General features: G+C 33.6%; 3 protein-coding genes across 3 annotated transcripts; all 3 read right to left on the bottom strand.

The window, feature by feature from the left end:
* Positions 1-5182: 5182 nt before the first annotated feature.
* On the bottom strand, positions 5183-14792 carry LOC113239801 (mitogen-activated protein kinase 15). The gene is made up of 8 exons (XM_026476939.1): positions 14703-14792; positions 11595-11801; positions 10457-10663; positions 9527-9667; positions 8027-8166; positions 7605-7806; positions 6285-6446; positions 5183-6201 (listed from the first exon to the last, which is right to left on the bottom strand). The coding sequence occupies exons 1-8, from the start codon at positions 14732-14734 to the stop codon at positions 5706-5708; spliced, it is 1587 nt and encodes a 528-aa protein (XP_026332724.1). The 5' UTR covers positions 14735-14792; the 3' UTR covers positions 5183-5705.
* A 1033-nt stretch (positions 14793-15825) lies between these two features.
* On the bottom strand, positions 15826-19436 carry LOC113239839 (plasminogen receptor (KT)-like). The gene is made up of 4 exons (XM_026476982.1): positions 19255-19436; positions 19028-19158; positions 18344-18453; positions 15826-16920 (listed from the first exon to the last, which is right to left on the bottom strand). Exons 1-4 carry the CDS (start codon positions 19333-19335, stop codon positions 16787-16789), a joined length of 456 nt encoding a protein of 151 aa, XP_026332767.1. The 5' UTR covers positions 19336-19436; the 3' UTR covers positions 15826-16786.
* A 1498-nt stretch (positions 19437-20934) lies between these two features.
* LOC113239869 (plasminogen receptor (KT)-like) lies at positions 20935-23850 on the bottom strand. Its single transcript, XM_026477029.1, has 4 exons — positions 23741-23850; positions 23490-23620; positions 22808-22917; positions 20935-21635 (listed from the first exon to the last, which is right to left on the bottom strand). The coding sequence occupies exons 1-4, from the start codon at positions 23786-23788 to the stop codon at positions 21502-21504; spliced, it is 423 nt and encodes a 140-aa protein (XP_026332814.1). The 5' UTR covers positions 23789-23850; the 3' UTR covers positions 20935-21501.
* Between the last annotated feature and the right edge of the window lie 18 nt (positions 23851-23868).

The following is a 23868-nucleotide window of genomic DNA, read 5'->3' as shown; positions in this document are numbered from 1 at the left end:
GATTTTACAATTTTTTTATTTTAATTATGTTAAATTGTAAAGTGTATCGAAAAGCTATGACACATCTTTGACGAATTGATCGAAGTAAGTGTTTTAGAGTTGGTGGCCAGTATTTTATTTTAAAAAAGAAAAACTTTTTTGTACTTTGTTCTGGGGGGCAGAGATTTTTTTTCCTGAAATCATAATATTTTATCGTATGTTTCATAACATACTTACGAATAAGAGTATATGTAATGATCTTATACACATATAAGCCTTAAATACTGGCAATTTTCTCGCACACTGTGTATGTAAAAACCTGTCTATTGTTCCAAGCTGTTGTACTGAATTGCAAAGTTTATTGAAAAAAAATCCATCAGTGTAACGTAAGGCTCAATTCACATTGCGGCGGAACGAAATAGAAGCGAATTTTTGTAACGATAATTAACGTAGCATTGTGAACTTTAGGGTCAATTGTGCAACGTACAAACTAGATACGAGAACTTGTACACAATAGACTATAAAGGTCATTATGCTATGTACATTATCGTTACAAAAACTCGCTTCCATTCCGTTCCACCGTAATATGAACTGAGCCTAATATACATAGTATACTACAATACACAAAAGTAAAAAATAAAGACACAATTGAGTAAAATCGTTTATTCGACATTAAAATTCACCATACAAAAGTGTAAGTCTAACCGAAATTCACAAATTCATTTGATATGTTCTGTAAATTCATTGTTTTTTTTTGTTGATACACACGTTTTTGAACTCTATACTAGTACGATTACAATTTCATCACAGACAGGAAGAAACTTCCAACCCGACAAAATAATTTAAAAGTATATGTAACTGTTTAGTACAGGGTAAGGAGCTCGTCAAGTTTGACACTAAAGATTTAAAACTCTAGGCCGTCTACGATAAGAACGGTCCAAAGTACAAAGTGTCAAGCTTGACGTGCTCTTGACTGTACCTATTCATTTTTTAGCCTCTGTAATCATTACATTTTTAACCAACTTGAAAAAAAGGAGGTTCTCAATTCGAGTTTTTTTTCCCGGCGATTTATAAACCAATTTTGATGATATTATTTGCTGGAAAGAGGGTACCTCAGACGGTGTCCCATAAAATCTAAGGGTGGCAAACTTGGGGATGAATCCGGTCTTTCTGGTAACCAATTTCAATAAAACTTTGCAAATAGATATAATTCCACGCACTTTTAAGGTCGGTTTTTTTTTAGTTGACTTTAGCCTGTAGAAAAAATTACATTTTTATCAAAGTTCCCAAAAAAACTTAAGAGGTTCGACAAGTTCTGTTGAACTCTGATATGGCACCTATTCACTTTTTTTAGCCTTTAGAAGATATTAATTTACATTTAAAGCTAATGCAAATGTGTTGAACTATGCCACCCTACCTACCCACCTACCTTTGGCGTATTCCACTAGTCTATACCAGCGGTCCGCCCACCCGTCACTGGTTGGGATAAGTGGAAATTCATACGTGCACAGCCCTAGAATTTTTTTAAAACAATTCGATTAAGTTAGCTAGTTCATAGAACATTCATTCATCAACAGTTTATGTTTTTTAAAAATCATGGTGTGTCTTAAGAGATTCTCTCTTAAAAAGAAATTAAATCACTTGTCTGCGGAGTCATCACCAAACATCTCTGTTCAGCGCCGTAACTTTGAGTACTTGATACGACATATTATACACTATATAACCAAAACTAGAGACAAAATAAGGGCCATCCATCCCTGGCAACTCGTCAGGCAAATGGGCCTCACTCACTATCACTTTCACACAATCACTTTAAAATATCAACACTCGTGTGCGCTGAAATCACAAGTTAAAAAACTGAAATAGTACAGCGCCAACAGTTGACCTGGGTTCTCCGTATATTCCAAAAATATTATGTATTTATTGTAATAAAGATAATATCTCTAACAATGGGGGCTGTTCGCTCGTGTGGGACAAACAGCAAAACATCTAATTACAAAACAAATTGAATCACATTTCATCGGTAATTAAGTATTAAACATGTATTTTTAATTATCGTCCTTTAATAGCACAGCTCAAGTTAAACTGGTCTTATTAAAGTGAAAAAATTGACAACACCCGTCTATTGTTTCGAATTCGGGCTGGCCAATCAGAGCGCTTTTGTCACGGTAAAGATTTGGCAGAATAATTTTCAAACAAATTAAATGACATTTCGTCTCTATTTCTTGTTATAAACTCGATGACACTTCGTCTAGGTTTTGCCCTGTCTCTCTTTTTAACGAGCATTTTATAATACCCAAACAAATTTCCCCGTGGTGTGTATCAACCCTAAAATTCATTTTGATCCCACTCGACTTACGATTTATAAAGTGAATAAAAATCATTTTCATAAATGTACCTACGTACATGGTTATTATATAAAAGACCTCGTATGAGATGTTTTCAAGTGCTTGTAAAGAACAAAACATTAAAATTACGCCACATAAACTTTTCAGTGCACAGTAACAGTATAAACTGTTAACACTTCCGATGCCATTCAACTGTTATGGTACACAAAAATAAACGTACAATGCTTAAATTCTTCGATTGTAAAGACTAAAATATGGCAACTATGAGTTATATACACGGTATAATCATCAAATGTACCCAGGCGATTATTTCGTAAATATAAGAGCTAATAAAAACCTTTAAGCTGATAACGAAAGTACGTTACCTGATAAGTAAAACCACATCAATAATATTTTAAAAATAAAACTAGAATTGTCCAAACAATTAAATATTAAACGTTACCATATATTTAATATGACATTCGTAGAGAGGGTTTAGTTGACCTACTTTAAGATGTAAAAATATGTAAGTACAAAATTTTGTATTCAAAGCAATTGTTAGAAACTAAAACCACTCTACTATGAATGTCATAGTAATTGTATGAGAGCGTTTAATGATTTAAGAAATTTTGGATATTTCTAGTTTTATTTTTAAAAAGCTACAAATAAAGTAATAAAACTATCTTTTAATTAAATTATTTTTATACAAAATGAATAAAATTGAGGTTTTTTTTATTGCTGATAGACTCAGCTTCTTGTAAAAATTATTTTGTGGTATTGAACGAAAAAAATTGGGACAGCAGTAGTTGATTAAATTTAATAAAATGTTATTCATTTTGTACGAACAAAACTATTTATCAAATTTGACCAACACCTGCTATCCCATTTTTTTCGTCCAGTACTATGAAATTATCCTTACATGAATCTGAGTCGATTAGCACTAAAAAATTTGGTCAGTTTTAATCTTTTTTATGGACAAGTCACACTTGACCAAATAATTGACTATGCCACATATTTTTATGCAATTAAAAGTTTTATTACTTTATTTGTAGCTGTTTTGTTATCTGTAACTTATTGTTACCTCTTAAAGTAGGTCAACTAAAGCCTATCAACGAAAGTCATATTAAATGTACGGGAGCGTTAGTATTTATTTATTATTTAAAAAAGTTATTGATGTCGATTTACTCATTAGGTAACGTACTTTCCATATCGTGTAAAGCTTTTTGATATTTCTTATATTTATGGAATATTTTCCTGGGCACACTTAACGATTACACCCTGTATATGGAGCGGTTGATGTGTTGTGGCAAATAAAATTTAGAAAAATTGTTAAACTTTTGCACCAATGATAATACCATATTGCACGTAATTAATTGTATCGTAATGTGCACCAGTGCGGCGCATAATACGATGATGATGAAAAATGTTATATACAAATTATTAATTGCCATTTAAGTAGCAAAAGTATGAAAATAGGAAAATCATAAGATAACAATTATCATAAATGTGCCAAAAATTGATTTTCGAAATATCTCCGGTCTCCGTTCCATAATTTAAATTTTTTTTTCGGTTTTTTTTAAATTTATTTATCTACTCAGATATATTATAGTGGTTATATTGTAATAGACCCGTTTTGACTAGCTAAGAATGTAACTTTGAATGAAATCAACGATAATTATAGACCTCTTATGTTTTAAAAATAAAACATGTTTTTTATTGACTGGATACATTTCAAGTATTACTTTCGCGCCAATTCCAAAATATAATGCAATATTGGATTACTACGAAACGTCTCAAAAATAGTATATGATCAATATATTTTTTTTAATAGTGTTGTATCTGGAGCGTAAAACCAATGAACATAAAAATAATCTCAACGGTTGTAAACCTTTAAAATTTTAAATCGATATCTGGTGACAATCGGATAATCTGGTTAATGATTTGTTTCATTCCCATTCACAGACAGATGTCAAAACGGGCCTAATAACCATCTATTATATTGTGATAACTTACAAGTATTTAGAAGATTACTAACTTTATGGCAGTGATTATGTGGAACAGTTTATTAATTAGTAAAAATCAGACAAGTTAATTAGTTATCGTCTTCAAAATTGTGTGTATGACGCCAGTTTACTAAGTAGAACATGTTACTTATTTAAAATACTACAGTACTGCACTAACTGGCCCATTATTCTCGTCGTTGTGTTTTAAAGTGTATTCATCTATTTACTATATTTTTCTGTCATACCCATTTTTATACAGTAATAATAAAATTTGCAAAAACGTGTATAATACCTATTTATAATAATTTATAATAATTAGTCATTTACCTATAGTGATGTCGTACTTTAAATTTACTATGTTAAAAATATTGTCAACAAGGACGGGCTTTTAAAAAACATATTCAATTTTAAAAAGATAATCCGGAAATAAAAAACGTGATTTTTTAAACAATCAATAGAATTTTTCTAAGAATCTTAAAGTTTGTAAGTACAGCCGAAAGTTTTAAAACAAAACCTTTACGTCTACTAAAATTTATTATTTATTATTTATTAAGTTTTAATATTAAGAAAATCATCCCTAGCGCTAAACGCTTTAAAATTTTACAATTTTAAAATAAAATCCTTAAAAAATGATATCCTGTAAATACTTATAACGTTGTGTTATATTTCGATACCCCCTATGAACATTACGCCACTTACGTTACTTTATTCTTTGGTAATTTTCTATTATTTTTATAAACAGGAATATTTATTTACTAATATCATGTGCCCCGAATTTTGTGGAAAAAATTAAGAAACAAAATTGGAAAAAAATACAAAAAAACTAATTTTGTGAAAAATAAAAAAACAAAAAAAAATAATTCAGAACAGGTTCAAAAATTAAGTTGGCATAGTGTTCATTCGAGGTATCTGTTTTCAGCATTTACTCACATCATTACACCAGAAAATAAAACACACAATGGCAGATTCATTTCAAACTATACACAAAACCATTAATCAATCCTGAAATGAATTCCATTTTTCCATAATTCAAAATTTAATATTTCACACTAATCTGAAACCTTTGCATTTTTCCCATTAAACCGAGTTTTCACACATTGAAACAACAAAAGCCTCAATTTCGAATTCGAAACCAAAAACAAACATTTAATGGGATTACTTTAATATCATATTTACCAGTGTAACCGTATTTTGGGATCTAGGGACATTCGTCTAAGAATTTTTGTTATTTTTGTGACATTCGTGTAAGAATCCTAACATTTTTGTAAGTCCCAGCCCCCAAGAGTTTGTTACACCTTTGAAACTCTAGTCAAATAAACATAATAAACCTTTAAACTTCAAAATGCATATAAAAAACCTTATGGCGTACGAAAATTCGAGATTACAACTCCAAAATTCATCTCATACTCGTCCTGAGATCCATCAGGGCACTTGCTGTAATCACCCCATGTCTTTGACCAGACCTAGTCACCCCGATATAGTCAGCATCACCTCCTATGGTAATGGTAGAGAAAGAAGTAGAATTTCTTCGTTGCTGCAGAGTTTGCTTACCTCCAGACATGAAACTCACTCTAGAGGGACTCTGCCTGGTGACTGGTTGGAAATAATCACCGTGACAATTGGACCAATCGTGCCTATCAAAGTCCCTGGACTTCACGGGTTCATAGTCAAAAGCCTTCATTGGTTTCCCGAGAGAACCTGACCGATCTATTGTTTGTTCACTACGATACTCTTTAATCGGTCTTTCAACAGATTTCAGTTCTGAACGTTTAGGACGAGATTTCGGGTCAGCAGAGACGCTGATTTTAGGTTTTGTGTAGGTTTTAGCGTCAGGTTCGTGAAAACTCTTACTACTCTTGGTCATTGTTGATGGTAAGGGATGGGTTTTGCTACTGCAAAAGTCGGAAACACAAAAGATTATAATCTAATTAAGTTCTCAAACAAGTCCGTCCAAAAATAAATAACTCAAACTTACGTAGTGTGAATCTTCTTGGAATAAGCATTATGTCCCTGAGATCCTTTAGCCATGATACTATAAAGTTTGTTTCTGTAGTCATCTACAGACATTTGCTTGTCATCTCTTAATGGTAGTAACACATCTGACGGTAAAGCTGGCTCATCGCGTTCCTGGTGAAATCTGCAGGATAGTATGAGAATTTAATAATGAGATCACGGAAAGGTGCGATGGAATTACTCGATTTAATTCCGCCTTCCCCTTTCCATCATCCAGGGACTAGGAGTAGGCTTGGATTCCACCCCTATGTTGTGGATATTCCAAAGATTCGCACGAAGCGTTACGCTTCCACATTTATATGGCGAACGGCTATGGAGTGGAATTCCCTGCCTGCAGACTTGTTCCCTGAACGTTATAACTTGGACCTTTTCAAGGCGAGAGTGAATAGACATTATTTAGGTGTGCATGCTCCATCGGCGACCACATCGTCACTTTCCGTCAGGTGAGATGGAGGTCACTTGTACACTTACATTGAATGTAAAAAATGAGGTAAATATGTCAAAAAACCCTGTTGGAGACTAATGTTTGACCTACCCGTCTCTCAAGCAGAGGTCGTGGGTTCGAATTCGGGCTCACACCACCGAGTTTCTCGGAATTTATGTGCGAAATCTAATTTAAAATTTCCGATGAGAATTGAAACTATTTTTCCGGATTTAAATCGCGTATATTTGTTTTTTCAAACAAACCGACGTTTCGGGCCCTATACAGGTCCCATGGTCACGGTTGACTGAGGTGGTACAGTCTTCAACCAGTTAAGTTAAGACCTGTAAAGGGCCCGAAACGTCGGTTTGTTTAAAAAAACAAATATACGCGATTTAAATCCGGAAAAATAGTTTCATTCCCTATGTGTATCAATAGCGAAAACCTAAGAACTCGATATCCCATGAACTTTTCGGTAAAAGAAAACATAGTGAAGAAACCTGCACATTGATGTTTACAATCCTCTGAAAACGTGCGAAGTTCTCAGCGCGCATTGGGCCAGCGTGGCGGACTATGGCCTAAACCCTCGCCCGAGAGTGATAAACACAAATGGGTTGATGATGATAATGATGATATAATATATACCTTCGTTTCAAATGCAGATAACACGTTGCCAGAGAGAGAATGTTTCAAACTTTTACCATTCAGCAGTTGCAGCTAGCAGTAGTGCAATAGTGAATAACAGTTATCACTAAATTTGTGGGCATGATCTTCGTCCAAAGGTGCATAAATTTGGTACACCTACAAAATGAAGACCTAACAACTTATATCAATGTCAATAAAAACATTGACAACACTTACTTTCCTACATATTCATGATCCAAAGCTATTTCAGCAGACAGTCTCTTAGCAGGATTGAACACTAACAGTCTTTGTACCAAGTCAGCAGCATCTCTTGGAGCGCAAGACAGAAGAGACGTTAGAGTTGCCCCTCCACTCCCTCCTGTGTTTGCTTGTTCTCGGATCAGTGAGGAACCATAACCGCTGCACACTGCAGCTATATCTGGTTTATAAAATTTGGAGATGATAACGCTAATTATCTGGTTTCAAACTCAAAACTTTCTAGGGAAACGAAATCAAGATTCGAACAAATGGTCACATTTTAGTTTTCCCATTAATTACCGGTTTTAATACCAAAGAACCAATTTATTATAAGTAATTCGTGGTATGTTGCCGCTTTACCAAGTCCAGTAAAAAAACCATCGAAAATTAATCTAAATTACCTTCAGGCGAAGGTTTTGGTAGGGCACACATGATCCTCTCCACTTGGTTAACAGTTGATGTGCCGGGAAACAATGGTTTGCCTGTGAGCATTTCTCCAAGAATGCAACCCAATGACCACATGTCGATTCCCTTGGTGTAACTGTTAACAAATGTAATGTTTTAATTTTGCTGAATTTCGTGAATAAACATATAGACTTGAAAGAGTTGTAACCCAAAGGGGCCGTGACCAGGTTCACGGCAGTAAGACTGAAAATTTCCGGTCCACAAATTTATTTGAAGTCGGGTTAAGAAGGAATGATAACAAAGAAGTAGGGAGTAAGGTATACATAGAAAAACAGATACATTAATATAAAACACTCCCTAACTTGATGGATTCTAAGAGTTATTAAGTAGACACTTACCCCTAAAAGGGCTGAGTTATACTGAATTACAGATACGTATCCATAGGTACATGATAAGGCTGTAGACTGTTATACACTTATTAGAATTGAGACATGATTTAGATTATACTATAATGATTATAACTTAGTAAAAGAATCAAAATTAGACGCGATAGAATTTAAACAGCTACGTCCGCTGTCGCGGTCAAGCAGAGAGTGACGATGGAACGAAACAAAATCAGAATGTGAGGCACAAGGATGGAACAATTCAAAATTTGAATTTAAATACGAGTGGCCAGGAACCGGAGAAAGGCGATAAAAAGGTGTGATGATGATGCAAGTAGGTCACACCGTCACAGACTTAGCTATCTATGTTGCTTGTCTCAAGGGACTGCTACTTTTCCTTCAAGCCAGGTGATGACGCTACATAGTACATTTTTTATTTAAACTTCGATAGCTAGCTTTAGTTTTAATAGCAGTAGAGTTCCTTGTGAAAGAGTTCGTCCAAGGAAGTACTGCCACCTTATCTGTTTTTTCCGCCAAGCAGTAATGTGAGCATTACCGCGTTTCGGTTTTGAAGGGTAAGAGAGCTGGTGAAATTACAGGCACATGGGACTTGTCAACTTATCGTCTACATCTATAGGGTGACGGGCACAATAGCAGTGCCCTCAGATCTATGCGATTTAAAGCTCTGAGTGGCTCTGTAACTGTTACGGAGCGGCGCGTAGCTTACTATCAGACGCACGCCTTGTTCGTCCCGTCACTTGATATTATATAAAAAAAGTTCCAAGTTCGATGTTCACACTATTTCACATTTTACACAATTACTTGCTACTACAACTTGCGGCCATAACGTCACCACGATTTGCGGTTCACAGCTTAAATCCGAACGAAGGCGTGGATAGTTGAGAAAAATAAAAGCGAACACAACTTTTTTAGTTCAAACGTAACGTAATGTCACTATCTTTGCGTCAGGAATGGGATTTCTTATCAGGAAAAGGAATTGCAAGCTCAGTCATAAACAAACCCGATGAAGTGAAAACCACCAGCACCAAACGTACCTAGTAAAAATTTGACACAAATACAATGAGCTAAATTCTGCAAAAATATTCCACTTACTTCTTACTAGCGATGAGTATCTCAGGTGCCCTGTACCAGCGTGTAGCCACATAGTCAGTTAAACATGGATCTGCCCCTTCTTCACCTCCTGAGTAGATACTGGACACGGAGCGTGCAAGGCCAAAGTCTGCTAGCTTTACCCTATTCAAAATCATTTGACGAAATTTTTATTTAAAAACAGTGTTAAATAATTTTATCACCTAATTTAAAAGTCGATTGATTTAAGCTGGAAATTCTTAATTCATAATATGTTTTAGGCCCATTACCTACTTTTGGACAACTAAACGCCTTTAGGAAGACGTGTTGGTAAACAGTATAAATTATACATATATTATATACGTAATTATGTGTGTTTGGCAACAGTGAAAATTTAGTTTGTGGATTGATTTATCGGACTATACTTTTTTTTTAGCATTAGACAAAAAGAGATTTTAGATGTTTCATGTAGTACTCGCTTAATCTCAAATGAAAAGATTCTATTTATACTGTAAAAACTTGCAATATAAAAAAACTTAAAGTAACAGAGGTTACTCACATTAAACGGTATTTTTTTAGAAAAAAATAAAAATAATGACGCACACACCCCTAGTGCGGAGCTATCTCCGGAGCTATCCCGCACTAGGGGTGTGTGCGTGAAACCCTGTGTATCGCGCGTGCCATGGACACACACAGACAACCAGAAATTACACCCAAACTCACGATAGAAATAAATGTAGGCCATACATATATTTCTCCCGGCCCGGGAATCTAACCCATTAATACAAACATTTTATGATCACTGGTTCTTTGTTTGCTATTCTTCTAATTTTTTTTTAAAGTGTAGTGGTAAGCGAATTAATTGCTTTCGCGATTAGGTGTATTAACATTTGCCAATAGATGATATATTTTCTAAGGACTGTAAATATACATAAAGCCACAGAAACCACTTACCTACAAGCACTATCAATTAGTACATTACTAGGTTTCTGATCCCTATGTATAACGTTTCCCGAGTGTATATATTTTGTAGCTTTTAGCATTTGGTACATAATGTACCGCTTATGTATATCTTTCAGGATATTTCCACGCTTTATAACGTTGTGCAAGTCTGTTTCCATATATTCGAAACCGAGGTAGATGTCTCTATTATTTAGAGCTCTGAAAAGTAGTAGGTACATAATTAGTGATGACCAGAGTAACCTAAATTACAGGAAGTAATACACATAGAGTGAGATAAAATGGCCGAATTATTGTGTTGTATTTTAGTAGTAGTAGTAGTAATCATTTTACTACGGTAGCGTATTTAGTAGAAAACTTTTGTAATTGTAAGAAAAAAATATAATTCTTTTATTCAGTTTTTTCCTTTTATTTTTAATCATACCAGAATTTCAAAGGAAAGTATATCCAGTCTATATTTGTCAATTCCAGATTCTGAAATCTTTCAGTCGAAAACTTTAATGTTTCTGTTAACAGTTTCAGGCACACACTCTCACCGCATTTCACCTTCAAATTAGATGCCTGTTAATATTTAGTTTGACAAAAAGCTGTTAATTTTTAGTTTAATAATTACGATTGGAAAAGTGGTGCGCGAGTATCACGACAGTGTCACCGCAACTGCGCTTCTAAATATTGTACGAAAAGTAGTAGTGGCGCGGCTACAGCAATACAGTGGTGCCACTCCAGTGCTTACATAAGCGTCTAATTTGAAGGCGCCCTTATCGCCTAAAATGATATTTTCATGTAACAAAATTGTAAAAATAAAAAGAATATGAACATTTATAAATTGTTTTTTTTCTCCCTCGTCACGTAAAATTTGTAGTTTGGCATTTACGCCCTTTATTCCATGAAGTATCGATATGCAACTTCAAAAATAATTAGAAATGATCCGCCGCGCTTGGAAGGCACACTGTTCCTCCTGAATATATACGATGGTTCTACGACCTCTACGGAAAGGTCCTATTGGTAATTGGCAATTACACAACAAAATAGAGTCAGCATTAGTTGCAAATTTTTCGATCGATTCCATCCATGTAACTCACGATGTTAATCGCATAATTATGCGTAATTGGCAATGAAACTGTTAACTTACCTATGAATGCTATGTAGCTTCACAATGTTAGGATGGTTCCTAAAAGACTGCAGGAATATGATCTCACGAAACGTGCGTTGCGCATCAGTCTGGTTACGAAATGCGTCGAAGATTTTTTTGATAGCGACAACGTCTTTTGTCTTTTTATCGACAGCTTTCCAAACTATACCATATGCGCCTTTGCCAAGCCGTTTCTTCACATCAAATCTAAAAATCAGGCAATTAAAAACAAAGTTCCGTTAACATTTCATGTAAGTGCAGTACAACAGTTCTGTAAATGATTGCTATATTAGAAACATGTCCATCTCGCACGCTTCGTGACGAAAACTCGTACACGATTATAGTAAGCAATAATCGCCACAAGATTATCGTATCGTAATGTTTACATTCAGGCAAGAACTAAAATCTCGCTTACGATTATGTCAGACGGGATTCGCAAGCAACTTAAATCGCCTCCTCGACTGTTCACACAGAGAAATATGTAGTAACTAGATTCTTGCTTACGAGTTTTCGACTTGATTAAACACGATCTCGTATGACATTTTTTCAAGTTCATACGATTATCGTACAAATCGGTTCGAACCGTTTTGAGTGCGAGAATTGCCTTTCGAGTTCAGTGATTACTGCGGTATTGACTAATTGGCTATGAATATATCAGAATGACGCAAAAATCATTCAAATTTGAAACTGCTGATAATATTAAGGTCATTTTGCACTGTATAGAAATATAATTGTGTTTATAATTTTTGTAAAAAATTTATTACTACTGACACAAACAAAAACTGACAATTATGATAAATTTATAGGGCGAGTGAGTGCGTGAGTGAGTGGTGAGTGCGTGCGTGCGTGCGTGCGTGCGTGCGTGCGTGTGTGTGTGCTTGAGTGAGTGAGGTGAGCGAGTTAGTGGGGAATTAGTGGGGAGTTAATGGGGAGTGAGTGGGAAGTGAGTGAGGAGTGTGTATTGAAAAGTGCATTTACTTGAAAAATCGTGTCCGCCCTTGAATTTAGAAATAAATAAATGCTATATTCGTAATGAGCACCCCCAAATACCTCAAAAACGATACCCAAATTGCCATTATTTGAAAAGTCGTGCCCGCCATCTTGGATTTAGAAAGGAGTGCAATATTCGTTACGAGAGCTCTCCAAATACTATATTGCCCAAGCTATATTCGACCACAGAGGCACTCACTCCCCATTATTTGAAAAATTTTTTTCGCTCTCGTTCCATTAATTCTTGTCTTAGAAAAGCAGTGATAATCAAAACACCCTCGCGCACTGCACGCATGGCAGAAACGGCTGGCACAAAAACTCGAAATACGATTTTTGCTTTCAAGTTCTGTTTACACGGAGACGTTCAACATGCAAAGGCGAGGCGATTAAAGCTCACGTGGAAGGACGATAATCGCGAATGTTTAGACGAGGAAAGTTTCTTTATATTCTTTCGATAATCGCATCTTCGAGACGAGAAACTCTCTCCATAGAAATGGGACTTAAGATGACGGCGAATGGCGGCATTGTAGAAAAACCTTGAGCATATTATGTGCACACTAGGAATTAATATCAAAAAAATATTAGTTTCTTGACTTGCAATTGCACTACTACTAATAATAATAATAAATAATAATAATTTAGTAACAATAGAGCTCCATCCTTGTGAATGAGTTCGTCCAGAGAAGTACTGCCACCTTACCTATTTCTGCCTTGGCGGCATTACTGTGAGCATTACCGCGTTTCGGTTTTAAAAGGTAAGCTTAAAGAAATCAAAACATTCGTACACCAGTGTCACAATGCATTCATGAGAATATAGTTTATGTTAAGAATAGTAATTTTTTTTATGAATAACTTTTTTATAAAAAAGCGACCTCAAACAAGTTTTCAAAGTTTTCCAAGTTTTATTGAAATCGGTTACCCGAAACGGATTCATCCCCTAGTTTGCCACCCTGAGAGGTGGAATATTTCCTTCAAATTTAAGTGAAACCAATACTGAGGTACCCTCTTTTTAACAACAAGAGAAACTTCAAAACCGGTTTACAAATGCCGGAGTAATCGCGTAACATACATACAAAAAAAATACAGTCAAATTGACTAAACCTCTACCTTTTTTTTAAGTCGCTTTAAAATAGTTGTAAACATAATATTACATTACGAAGAATAAAAACAAACAGCTATTCTCAACAGTCGTCTTCACAAATAAATGTAAGAGGCAATATACATATACGCTTCTATATTAACATTGCAGTTGATATTAATTTTCCATTAACAGAAATTTAAAACTATAGCGCATAGGTTCCCAAATTTTTTGGCTCTCCGCTCACTTGATAAGATAAAAAAATCTCAACGCCCACCACCACAAAAAGCAAGTGAAAACACGTTATTAATTTAACACAAAAATTACAAGGAAAAGAATTCCATGTACAGGTATGTAGCGTAGTTAATATAATAATAATAACGCACACACTCATAGCCCCGCTCCAGGGAAACCCTGTATCGCGTGTGCCAAGGATACACACAACCACAAATTACACCCAAACTCACGAGATAAATAAATATAGGTTATACAAATATTTCTCCCGGCCCGGGAGTCGAACCTGGGACCTCTGCGTGGCAGTCCAACATGGTAACATTGGGAACCGTTCGGCCAAGGTGGCAGTTAAATAGAAAATTCAGGTTTTTTTTTGCAAATGCGATGGCACCCCCTGGACAGCATCAACGCCCCCTAATTGCTTCCGAGGCCCCTAGGACACTTCAGCCTCTATTGAAACTTAGGGACACTATGCTATAACGAAACAAAAACTTTACACGCAAGAGACGACAAAAATCCATGCTAGCGACCCGTTTTTATCACTTGCAGATTGTCTCGATGATATTTGAAGTTAATAATGTAAATATGTTTTGTGTTGACGAATAAAGTCTTTTTATTTTTTTTAATGATAAATATGTACGTAAATGTTTATTAACTTAGACTTTCTTACTCATTCTTCTTGGAGGAATTTGCCTTACGAATGAGTATAGATAGATAGAGTTTAATCAATATGACGATTTCTAGTGTAGTTCGCTCCCCTATGAAATAAATATTATTTGAATTTTGAGTTCAAACGTAAAAAATACCTTTTGAGAATATGCTCATCAATCTCCGACATATTCTTCTCTGGGCTTTTTTTCTGTGCCGGTGGTTTCTGGAGCTCCTTCTTTCTCTGATCATCTTTTCTGGCATTCTGCTGACTCGGATTCATTTCACACAGCAAGTAATTAACAATTGCCAATCACACTTCTACAACATGTCCTTTTTGTTATAACAGTAATTTTTTTTAAAGATTCGTAATATGGAACAATAGATGTTATTTGATTTACTTATTTTCTCACTATTAAAAAATACTAAAAAGTATTATTTAAATGTACTTTTCATATACAAATGTAATTTTTAGGCCACGCACTAGTGTTACGCGTAAAATCCTTAACGCCATATTGATCTTATGTAAATTTGTAAATAAATATATTATTTATTCACTTTCGTGCGATAAACTTGACGACCATCGTTTTTAAGTTACATTGATTTCAAACAACACACTAAGCAACCGGAAAAATCAATATAATTCAAGGAATCCTTATGTATGTCACAAGAATTAAACAGGTAATCGAGTAGCGTACTTTGGCTGTACCTCCATTAAAGTTATAAGATAAATAGAAATATACGTTACTTACTTAAAAAACAGCAAGAATATATCACAAATTCCATTATTTGTAACTTATTTCATAATTTAAACTGTTTTCATCAGATTATTGCGAAATGTTGACAGATTTGAAGACTGCCAGTCGAATTTCAATTGTTTACAGCGCCTAAACAAGACTCCGTTGCTATGGCAACCAATTTTCAACTCTAGTAATAAACTCATGTGTGTAATCGATAAATCGATAAACTTAAAATCCAATAAAAAGTGACGTAAGACTGATCGAAAAACAAAATGGCAACTCAAAACGACAAAAGAAACTTCTTTTGTCGTTTTGAGTTTCTTAATTTTTTATATCTTTTTAATCCAATACTAAAAAAAATTATAATAATAAAGTCACTTTTCTGCCATTTATATAATGGATTGAAATTTTTAGCCTTTAGTTCAATATTGTTCAATAAAACAAAAAAAATTGTTTAGGTCATTTATTGTAATATATTAAGGTACAATTAAATTTATACACATAAAACAATTATTTGTCAAGTAATACTTTATTTAATATGAATGCTACTAGTGAACACCATCTTTTTATTATAACATTTATTCTATTCAAATCACGCTACTTAAACCTTCTTTATTGAAAAATAACTTATAATATTATTATCATTACACAACAAACAAAGAGGTATCAAAAATAAATAATAATTTTATTCTGATAACATAAAATTCAGTCAGTAAAAAAAGTGAATTTCCTACAAACTTAATTAAATATCACTTCATTAAAAAAAGATATTTTTAATCAGTGGCGTCTTGTCGGCTGCCTAAAATATCACATCAATGTGCATTAATTATATACTAGCAGGTACATACGCGTTAAAATTTGAATGAAATACTACATTTCAGGCAAAACTTATTTTCTATGTATTATATTAAACGTTTAAGCGTTGTAAAATGTTTGATTGAATGTCACTATAAATTTTGTAACTAAATTTATAAATACCGCAATTTAACAATGATTACTCTAAAATTTTCACATTTACGAACGACACTATTGACCTACCAACAATGAAGGACACAAATGTATTACGAAGTAACAAATGTACACACGCCAGCACATCAATCTATACATTGACGTATCTTGTTCTGTTGCACTGGAGGCGATTTTCGAACAAAAACGTATAGTCTGATGTGTCGTTGTCCGTACATACTAGATTTAAAAAGACAACTGGAATGATTTAATTTTTTTTTGGAATTGGAAAAATCTGAATAATTTTATTTTGAAACACACAGATATTCCAATATTGGAATGAAATAATTCAATCATCTAACTTTACTAATCACTCGCCATTATATAAAATGACTTTTTGTGGCATATAATATTATTGTTCTATGCGCCATACGCAAGCCATGAATCCTAAAATATTAACAAGGATCTAGCCATTTATAAATATTTCTCCACTTATTGCTCAGCATTTTATACAATAGGCTAGTGAAGGCACAATCCTCATATGACATTTTTTAAACTTAAAGCATTGGTGGGTGAATTTTCTTCTTCTCTTCATCTTCTAAACGGCCAAGGTCAATGGACGATGGAGATGGTAAGCCGCATGGCCACTCTAGCATGTCAGCTTCGTGAGTCATAATGTGTTCTGCCTCCACTAAAAATATTAAAAAAAAAACCGAAAGATAAAAAACAGGATTTTCGCTTTTGTATATATTTGCATTTTGTATATTTTTATATATTTGCAATAGTCTGATCCACACATGAGAGAGAGCCTTGTTACTGTCGACAGTGGTCAAGCAGTAGAACTACTGCATTATGGGTGTCAAAAAAAACAACCAAATTGTTGATAGTAGTTACAACATTTAAAAATACATTACAACAACAACATTAGTTATAACCATGAAAAGTTATAAAGTGGTGAGAAATCTGTAAAGAGTCTGATGATGATAATCTTTGAGTTTGAGCTTTGAGTGAATAATCAGTCTTAAAATGTATAAAACAAATTGTTATTGTTGCTGCCACAAAAATGAGTGATATCTAAGTCACAAGTCCGAATTGTAACTATCCTTAATACTTCAACACACTACCCTACTTATTTAGAGAAGTGTCAACAAGATGAAGTCATTACCTAAAGAGACAATGTAATGGCCTTTATTTATGTGTTCATAGATAACAGCCAAATTTTAAGAGAAAAATTAACAATAATTAACTTTGCCTACAAATTGATTAGTGGTCAAGTAAACATATTCATCATTATGAAAGTAAATAAATGAAGTACCCAATGTGATCCAGCCCTTGTCCAGAGTTCAATGAAATCCTTTTAGTGAGATTGAACAAAACATTTCCATTGCAACCTTCACACAATGGGCAATATTGTTTTCAAAACATATTTTCAACAAATAATGACAGTAAAAAATATTAAAAATATTATAATAATATATTGCATTAAAGATTGATTACAATTAGCAAGTTAAAAAACAGGATTTTCATTTTCAATTTAATTTTTCATTTTCACCTACCTCCATGGTCGAACAGTTACCATGCCGGACTGCCACACAGAGGTGCCAGGTTCGATCCCGGGCCGGGAGAAATATTTGTATGGTCTACATTTATTTCTCTCGTGAGTTTGGGTGTAATTTGTGCTTATTTATGTGTGTGTCCATGGCATCCGCGACACGGAGTTTCCCTAGTGGGGGTCTATGTTGAGTGTGTGCATTATTGTTACTATTATTATAGTATACTACTCGTAAACCTGCCCAGAGTAATCATGTTCATTATTATTTACCAGCAGACTGTAAGTGATATGTGAGAAAGTTGGAAGCCAGGCAACTTTTTCGCTATTTGCTCGTATACTTATGTATTTGTTAGCTAGTACACAAGCCATGTGTCAATATAATTGCTAGTGTACTAATTGCAGTTATCTCAGTAGTTCTTGGTTTCAAACTCTTCAAATATTGATGGAGCTGGTAATAGATTCATAGCTACTTCGCTGCTACGCAAATATAACATTTTGAGTGTCATCATCTCTCAACATAAGCTTTTAGTGAGATTTATAAGCTACAAATAGGCCAACTTACTTCTAATTCGATGCATTTTGTTTCCATATGCAAGATCCCAAAAATAAAGGGTCACAAACGTTAGTGGAACTAATGGCATCAACAAATACTGTCTCTTTGTTCTTCTGAAACTTTAAAAAAACAATTTTATATGCACAAATGTCATGAGGTCCAGTCTATTTTTAATGCAAGTAAAATGAAGTAACACTAAGATATCCATTAAAAGCTTTTTTCTCTTGTTAGTGTTAGTAGGTGTTGCTATTTTAGTAACATGGGTACATTTTTTGACCAGTTTAACTGATCAAACAGTACATAATATTGTAAACAGTATATTTTAAAATTAAAGTAAATTATTTCATACAGTAGTACTGCCTACTGCTAACTAAAAAGTGACAAAATATTTGATGTGTCATAAAAAACCATAATCCTGTTTTAGAATATTGAAATTGTTTGATGATGATAGTTTAGCTATTCATCGTTAAGTTCCGATAAGTTCAACACGTTAACTAATTTTAACTGTTTGTGAAAGAGAATTTTGTGGTCCATCTTTTTCTATTTGAAACGGATATTTTAGTTAGTGGACGGCAGAGTATTACTTCTCACATAAACTATAGAGAATTTTGTTTTGTGAGCAATTTTTTTATTCAAAACTGTTTTTAGTCATTTTATACGACGTTTGTAAGATTATTTGGGTGGATTTATTACCCAGTGAACAGTGCAGTTGCGGTGGCAATGGAAAATGTAGTAAGCCATAAACATGTGTCTCTATTTTTAGCGATTTGCATCGCCACTTGTCTTTCCTGCATTTGATATTGAAGTTGAATTTGTCTTTCCATCTGCAAGTAATAAAACCAAGCTCGTTGATACAACAGCTTCGTACATTCGAAAGTAAATTTTTATTATTTATCAGTGAATTAGCTTAGCTTACCTACCTTTATTTTATTTATAGTTTGAATAAATTCCTGGTTTTTCTTGAAGTTTTCTTCCATATTTATTGTAAAGTAGTTGCCCATGCTGGCCAATATAATTTTAATTTACGAATTTACACTAAACAAGAAACGATCGAACACGACAACAAAGAAACTGAACTAGTTACGTTATTAATAATAAGCATAAGCAGCTGGCCGTTATGTCAATAGCCTGTTTACGTTCTAATAACGTGTTTTATTTTTATGTAGTCAATAAATTTTATAAAATTTATCTCAAAATAAATTTATTTATATTTTTTAGATAACGGTATTACATAAATATAAATTTCTGAATCTTGAACTTTTATAAATTTGCCATAACATAAGTTCTCGATTTAGTTGTATGAATGTCACAGCACTAAAAATAGTTATGTAAAAATGTCTTCAAAGAAAAATGGCGGGAATTTGAAGTGAAAGGACGCAATAGATTAATATAATTTTCAATTTATTATTATTATATACAACATTATGAAAAAGTTTCTGGAAGAAGGATCAAGATCTATTAGGCAAATGGTATGGAAGCATACAAGAAGAAATATAATAAATAGCAAGCGAATTAAGTGATTTAAGTGAAAGTGAAAACATGAATAGTGACTGCCGCGCATAAAAGACTATTTGAAAATCCAGTTCTTTTTGCCATTCTACAAGTACGTACATTAAAAATACAATAGAAAATATATAATGAGAATCCCGAAAACTAAATGAAGACCTGGCTCAAAGGATTTGTATCCAAGCTGAAAGTCGTAATAAAAAGTCTTTTGTCCTCGATTCAAACGCTAAAGCGACAAGCCAAAAAATTAAAAAATATTAAGAATTCCCATAGATTTTTTGTTTTTTTTCCATCCTGGATTTTTGGCACTTGCTGAAGACAAGGCAGTATGTTCATTGACCCTAGCCTGTTCATTTTGGAAGAAAAGAACAAAACAAAACATATTTTTGGCACGAAAACAAAATGCTATCTCTTGGAATCATGACGCGGTTGAAAAAATCTTATCTCAAGTGTGTGTGAGCTTAATGAAGTTTACGCGTCACTTTTAGATGTATAAAAAAAAACTCAATTTTTATAATACATAATAACAACCGACAATAATCAATTTTGCAGCCTGGCTTTGTTGCTAGATGGCGTAAGAATCGAAACAGAATGCTCTACCGGTTTATTTCGCGAAAACTTTAGTCCTCATCATTCATATTCAAATTTAGCGTTTGTACCGGATACTTGAGTGCTCTCGACTATATTCTATATTAGATAAGTGGAGCCTCTATGAGAGTAACTGGTATTGTAGTACGTTTTAGAGCGTCATATCATCGTCTACTGATTCCACTTGTGTGTAAGAATATATAGTTTATAGGTGTCCGTCAGGATGGCTGGACCAAACGAGTTATACAAATCAAACTGTCCTCATTATTTACTACCTATTTTCTATTATTCCGTACCTTTATTGACATATTTTCTACCTTTGCGCTTTGCTTTTCTGACGTCAGGTTCGGTGGACCACTTTACGTTCTTCATAGTTAGTTACTATCAGTATCTAGATTTAGATCAAAATAGATAATATCTAATAGATAATAAAACGGATTAGTATCAAAAAACCATTATATTATAATAGTTTTTGATACTAATCCGTATTTTTATTTATTTAGAAGTTTATCAATCTTTAAATAAGTATGATTACGCAAACTTACGGTAGTATCCAATATCCTTCCATAAACATATACTTCATAATCCTTATAATAATCCTTATAATAAACGATGTACTTCATTTGTTTAAACGTATATTTATAGTTTTTGGTGTATACTACAGTATACCTCTCCCATTTCACAATTTATTTTTATAATAAGTATATAAAATTTTCCATATATTACACTCGAAACATAAAACATTGATGTGCTCACGAAATACAGAACGCGCTCAATTTTTTCAAAATTGTAATGTATTTTTTAATAACGGAATTGTTGAACTTCATAATTTTTGACAAAGCTTGAGTGGTATGCCTCTGGTGGTATGTAACACTGTCAAGCATTTTGAACATCAAAATTAAATAATGAATTTATACATGCAGGAAAGTTATAATTTTGTAAACAGTTATTTTTACTTAGGTTATGCCTTTTATTGTCTTTATGGAGCTCGAGGATACCACCTACTCAATAATGAAAATAAAAATAAAACGTACTAGTAAAGCTGCATTCTCCAAATGTGTTGTTTCAAAAGTTTATTGTGATAGTGTATTATTTTTTTTCTTATCTTCGTCTTCAATACGGCCAAGGTCGACAGACGTCAGAGATGGTAAACCAAATGGCAACCCCAGTAATTCTACTTCGTTCGTCATTATGTGTTCTGCTTCCTCTGAAAATATTTAAAATTCCGCTTTATAAATTGCAGTAATAAAATTTAAAATATAAAGATGTTTCTATTAATAATGACGCCTACTCAGTATTTAAATTCGATTGCATTATATTGTATTATGTTGTGGACAATCTCTCCTCAGCTCAAGTTATCTCTATTATGTTAAGATATCGAATTTCGTTTTTGACGTAATCTTGTGCAATCTTGAGATACAATGACATGCGTTTTTTTTATTATTTCTTGACAAAAAATTTGATTAAATTTCAAAAATTTAGGAACCACATTAAATCTAGACCTAGACATACCATAAACACTTTTTTTATAATATTATAGTCACTAAAACTGTTATGTAGAAAATAAAATTAATACGTTAAACTCATGTTTCTAACAATACTATTAAGAGACATTGCCCATTGTTATTAATAATAATAAAATACACTATCAAGAGTGTTAGAAATATATTAGACAATGAGTTTTAATGTAATGTTTAATGAGCTGGTTTAACTAATGGCTCATTTAAATCGGGTCGTTGGCCGACCTTCGGCAGTTTAGTATGCCTGCCGAAGGCGACGCAGTCGATACGCCATTTACACGGAGTCGTCTGCCGCCTTCGGCAGACTACTTCGCCTTGCCGAAGGCGACTTAGGTACCCATTCGCTTCAGTCGACTTCAACTGCAAACTACGGTCGTCAGATGACTCGCTATTAGTACCGGATAGCTTGCCGCCTTTCGGCAGGCAAGCGAATGTCGCCAGAGTAACTCAAGATACGCAAATAAAAAATGACGTAACACGGTTTTTAAAATAGCTGCCTACTGCATCACTACTCTGTGATAACAATGACCTTGTACAGCTTGCAAATAGCCACTTTAGCCTCACAGAGTATTTTATATCAGCATCATGTTGCAAACTTAACCATGTTTATCGCTAAATATGGAGAAATAATTATAGTGGCAGTTTTTTAAATAGTCAACAACACTCGGGTATATTTTTTGAAGAAAAAAAACGTAAATAGCCTTTGTTAAGGGCAAAGGCATTTTATGACTTTTTAGTGATGAACAGGACACTACGTGGGAATTAGACAGAACTGTTATAGACTGTTATCAAAACTTAACCCAACGCGACTATGATCCACTATGAAGCTAAGTACAGATAATAATGATGGTCAACTTACTTCGAATTCTATGTATTTTATTCCCATAAGCAAAATCCCAATAATAAAGAGTCACAAATGTCAGCGGAAATAAGGGCACCAAAAGAGCCGGTTTCTTTGTCTTCCTGTAACTATAAAAAAAGAAATAGATTTGGTTTACTTGTGTTGCTTGTGTAACACTGACTATGTATATTTGTATATCTCGTTAGCAAACGGGAAAGTTGACGAACGCAGATAATATTTTTCATATCTATAGTTTAAGCTCTAACTCTATCTTACCGTTGTGTAACACAAAAAATACAAAGAATCAAAGTAACTAGGAAACAAAGAATCAACTAACTTTGGTAGGCACCTACTAAATTAATAATGTATCGAGTATAACATTTGTATGCTAGAGCAAGTCGAAGTTGTTACTCGATGTCATTACCTAAAGACTTTTAATAACGCTATAACGGCGACCTTGAAACGGCGTATGGCACTGATATGTATTTGTGTACTTTATTGATTAATATTGTTGCATAATCATTTTAAAATAGGTGTTATGCTCACAGGTAATTCTATAGAAAAGGGTTAAGGTTTATTGCGTCTTCACAAAAAAATCGCTTTAAAAATCCTTCCTTCCCCCTTCTTTATTTAAGCAAATAAATTTCAAAACCTTGAGTTACTAACTTTTAATGTTTATAAGCTCATTTAGATTAATTACCCATTTAACATTGCTGCTCCGGCAGTCACATAAAATGTTGTTAACCACAAACAGACATCTCTACTGCCAGCAATTGCCATCGCCACTTGCCTTTCCCGCATTTGATTTTGAAGTTGTTGTTGTTTTTCCATCTGCGAATAATATAACGAAACTCGCCGATAGAAAAATACTCCGACCATACAAAAAGAAGTCAATAATATTTTGACAGAGCACATTTTTTGCAATAAATAATCTATTAATACTAAGCTTACCATTAATTCCTGATTTTTTTTCATACTTCTATTAAAGTAATTGCCCATGATTGTAAAAATAACTTTAATTCACTAAATTTACTCAAAACAAGCGACGATCGAACACACCCTCGTAATCTTTTACGACC

This window comes from Hyposmocoma kahamanoa, unplaced genomic scaffold, assembly GCF_003589595.1.
Source record: "Hyposmocoma kahamanoa isolate Upper Pololo Valley unplaced genomic scaffold, ASM358959v1 116, whole genome shotgun sequence".
Classification (NCBI taxonomy): Eukaryota; Metazoa; Arthropoda; class Insecta; order Lepidoptera; family Cosmopterigidae; genus Hyposmocoma; species Hyposmocoma kahamanoa.
This window is presented reverse-complemented; position numbering and strand designations above follow the sequence as displayed.

Excerpts from the sequence above, each read along its gene's own strand:
- LOC113239801 (XM_026476939.1), bottom strand. The coding sequence starts at position 14,734 with ATGTCGGAGATTGATGAGCATATTCTCAAAAG. Across the intron at positions 10,664-11,594 it reads AAGCTACATAGCATTCATAG|AGCTCTAAATAATAGAGACA; the intron begins GTAAGTTAACAG and ends ACTACTTTTCAG. Across the intron at positions 6,447-7,604 it reads GATCATGAATATGTAGGAAA|ATTTCACCAGGAACGCGATG; the intron begins GTAAGTGTTGTC and ends ACTATCCTGCAG.
- LOC113239839 (XM_026476982.1), bottom strand. The coding sequence starts at position 19,335 with ATGGGCAACTACTTTACAATAAATATGGAAGAAAACTTCAAGAAAAAC. Across the intron at positions 19,159-19,254 it reads AAACTATAAATAAAATAAAG|ATGGAAAGACAAATTCAACT; the intron begins GTAGGTAAGCTA and ends TATTACTTGCAG. Across the intron at positions 16,921-18,343 it reads CAAAATGCATCGAATTAGAA|TGGAGGCAGAACACATTATG; the intron begins GTAAGTTGGCCT and ends TAATATTTTTAG.
- LOC113239869 (XM_026477029.1), bottom strand. The coding sequence starts at position 23,788 with ATGGGCAATTACTTTAATAGAAGTATGAAAAAAAATCAGGAATTAATG. Across the intron at positions 23,621-23,740 it reads AAAAAAATCAGGAATTAATG|ATGGAAAAACAACAACAACT; the intron begins GTAAGCTTAGTA and ends TATTATTCGCAG. Across the intron at positions 22,918-23,489 it reads GGAGCAGCAATGTTAAATGG|TTACAGGAAGACAAAGAAAC; the intron begins GTAATTAATCTA and ends CTTTTTTTATAG.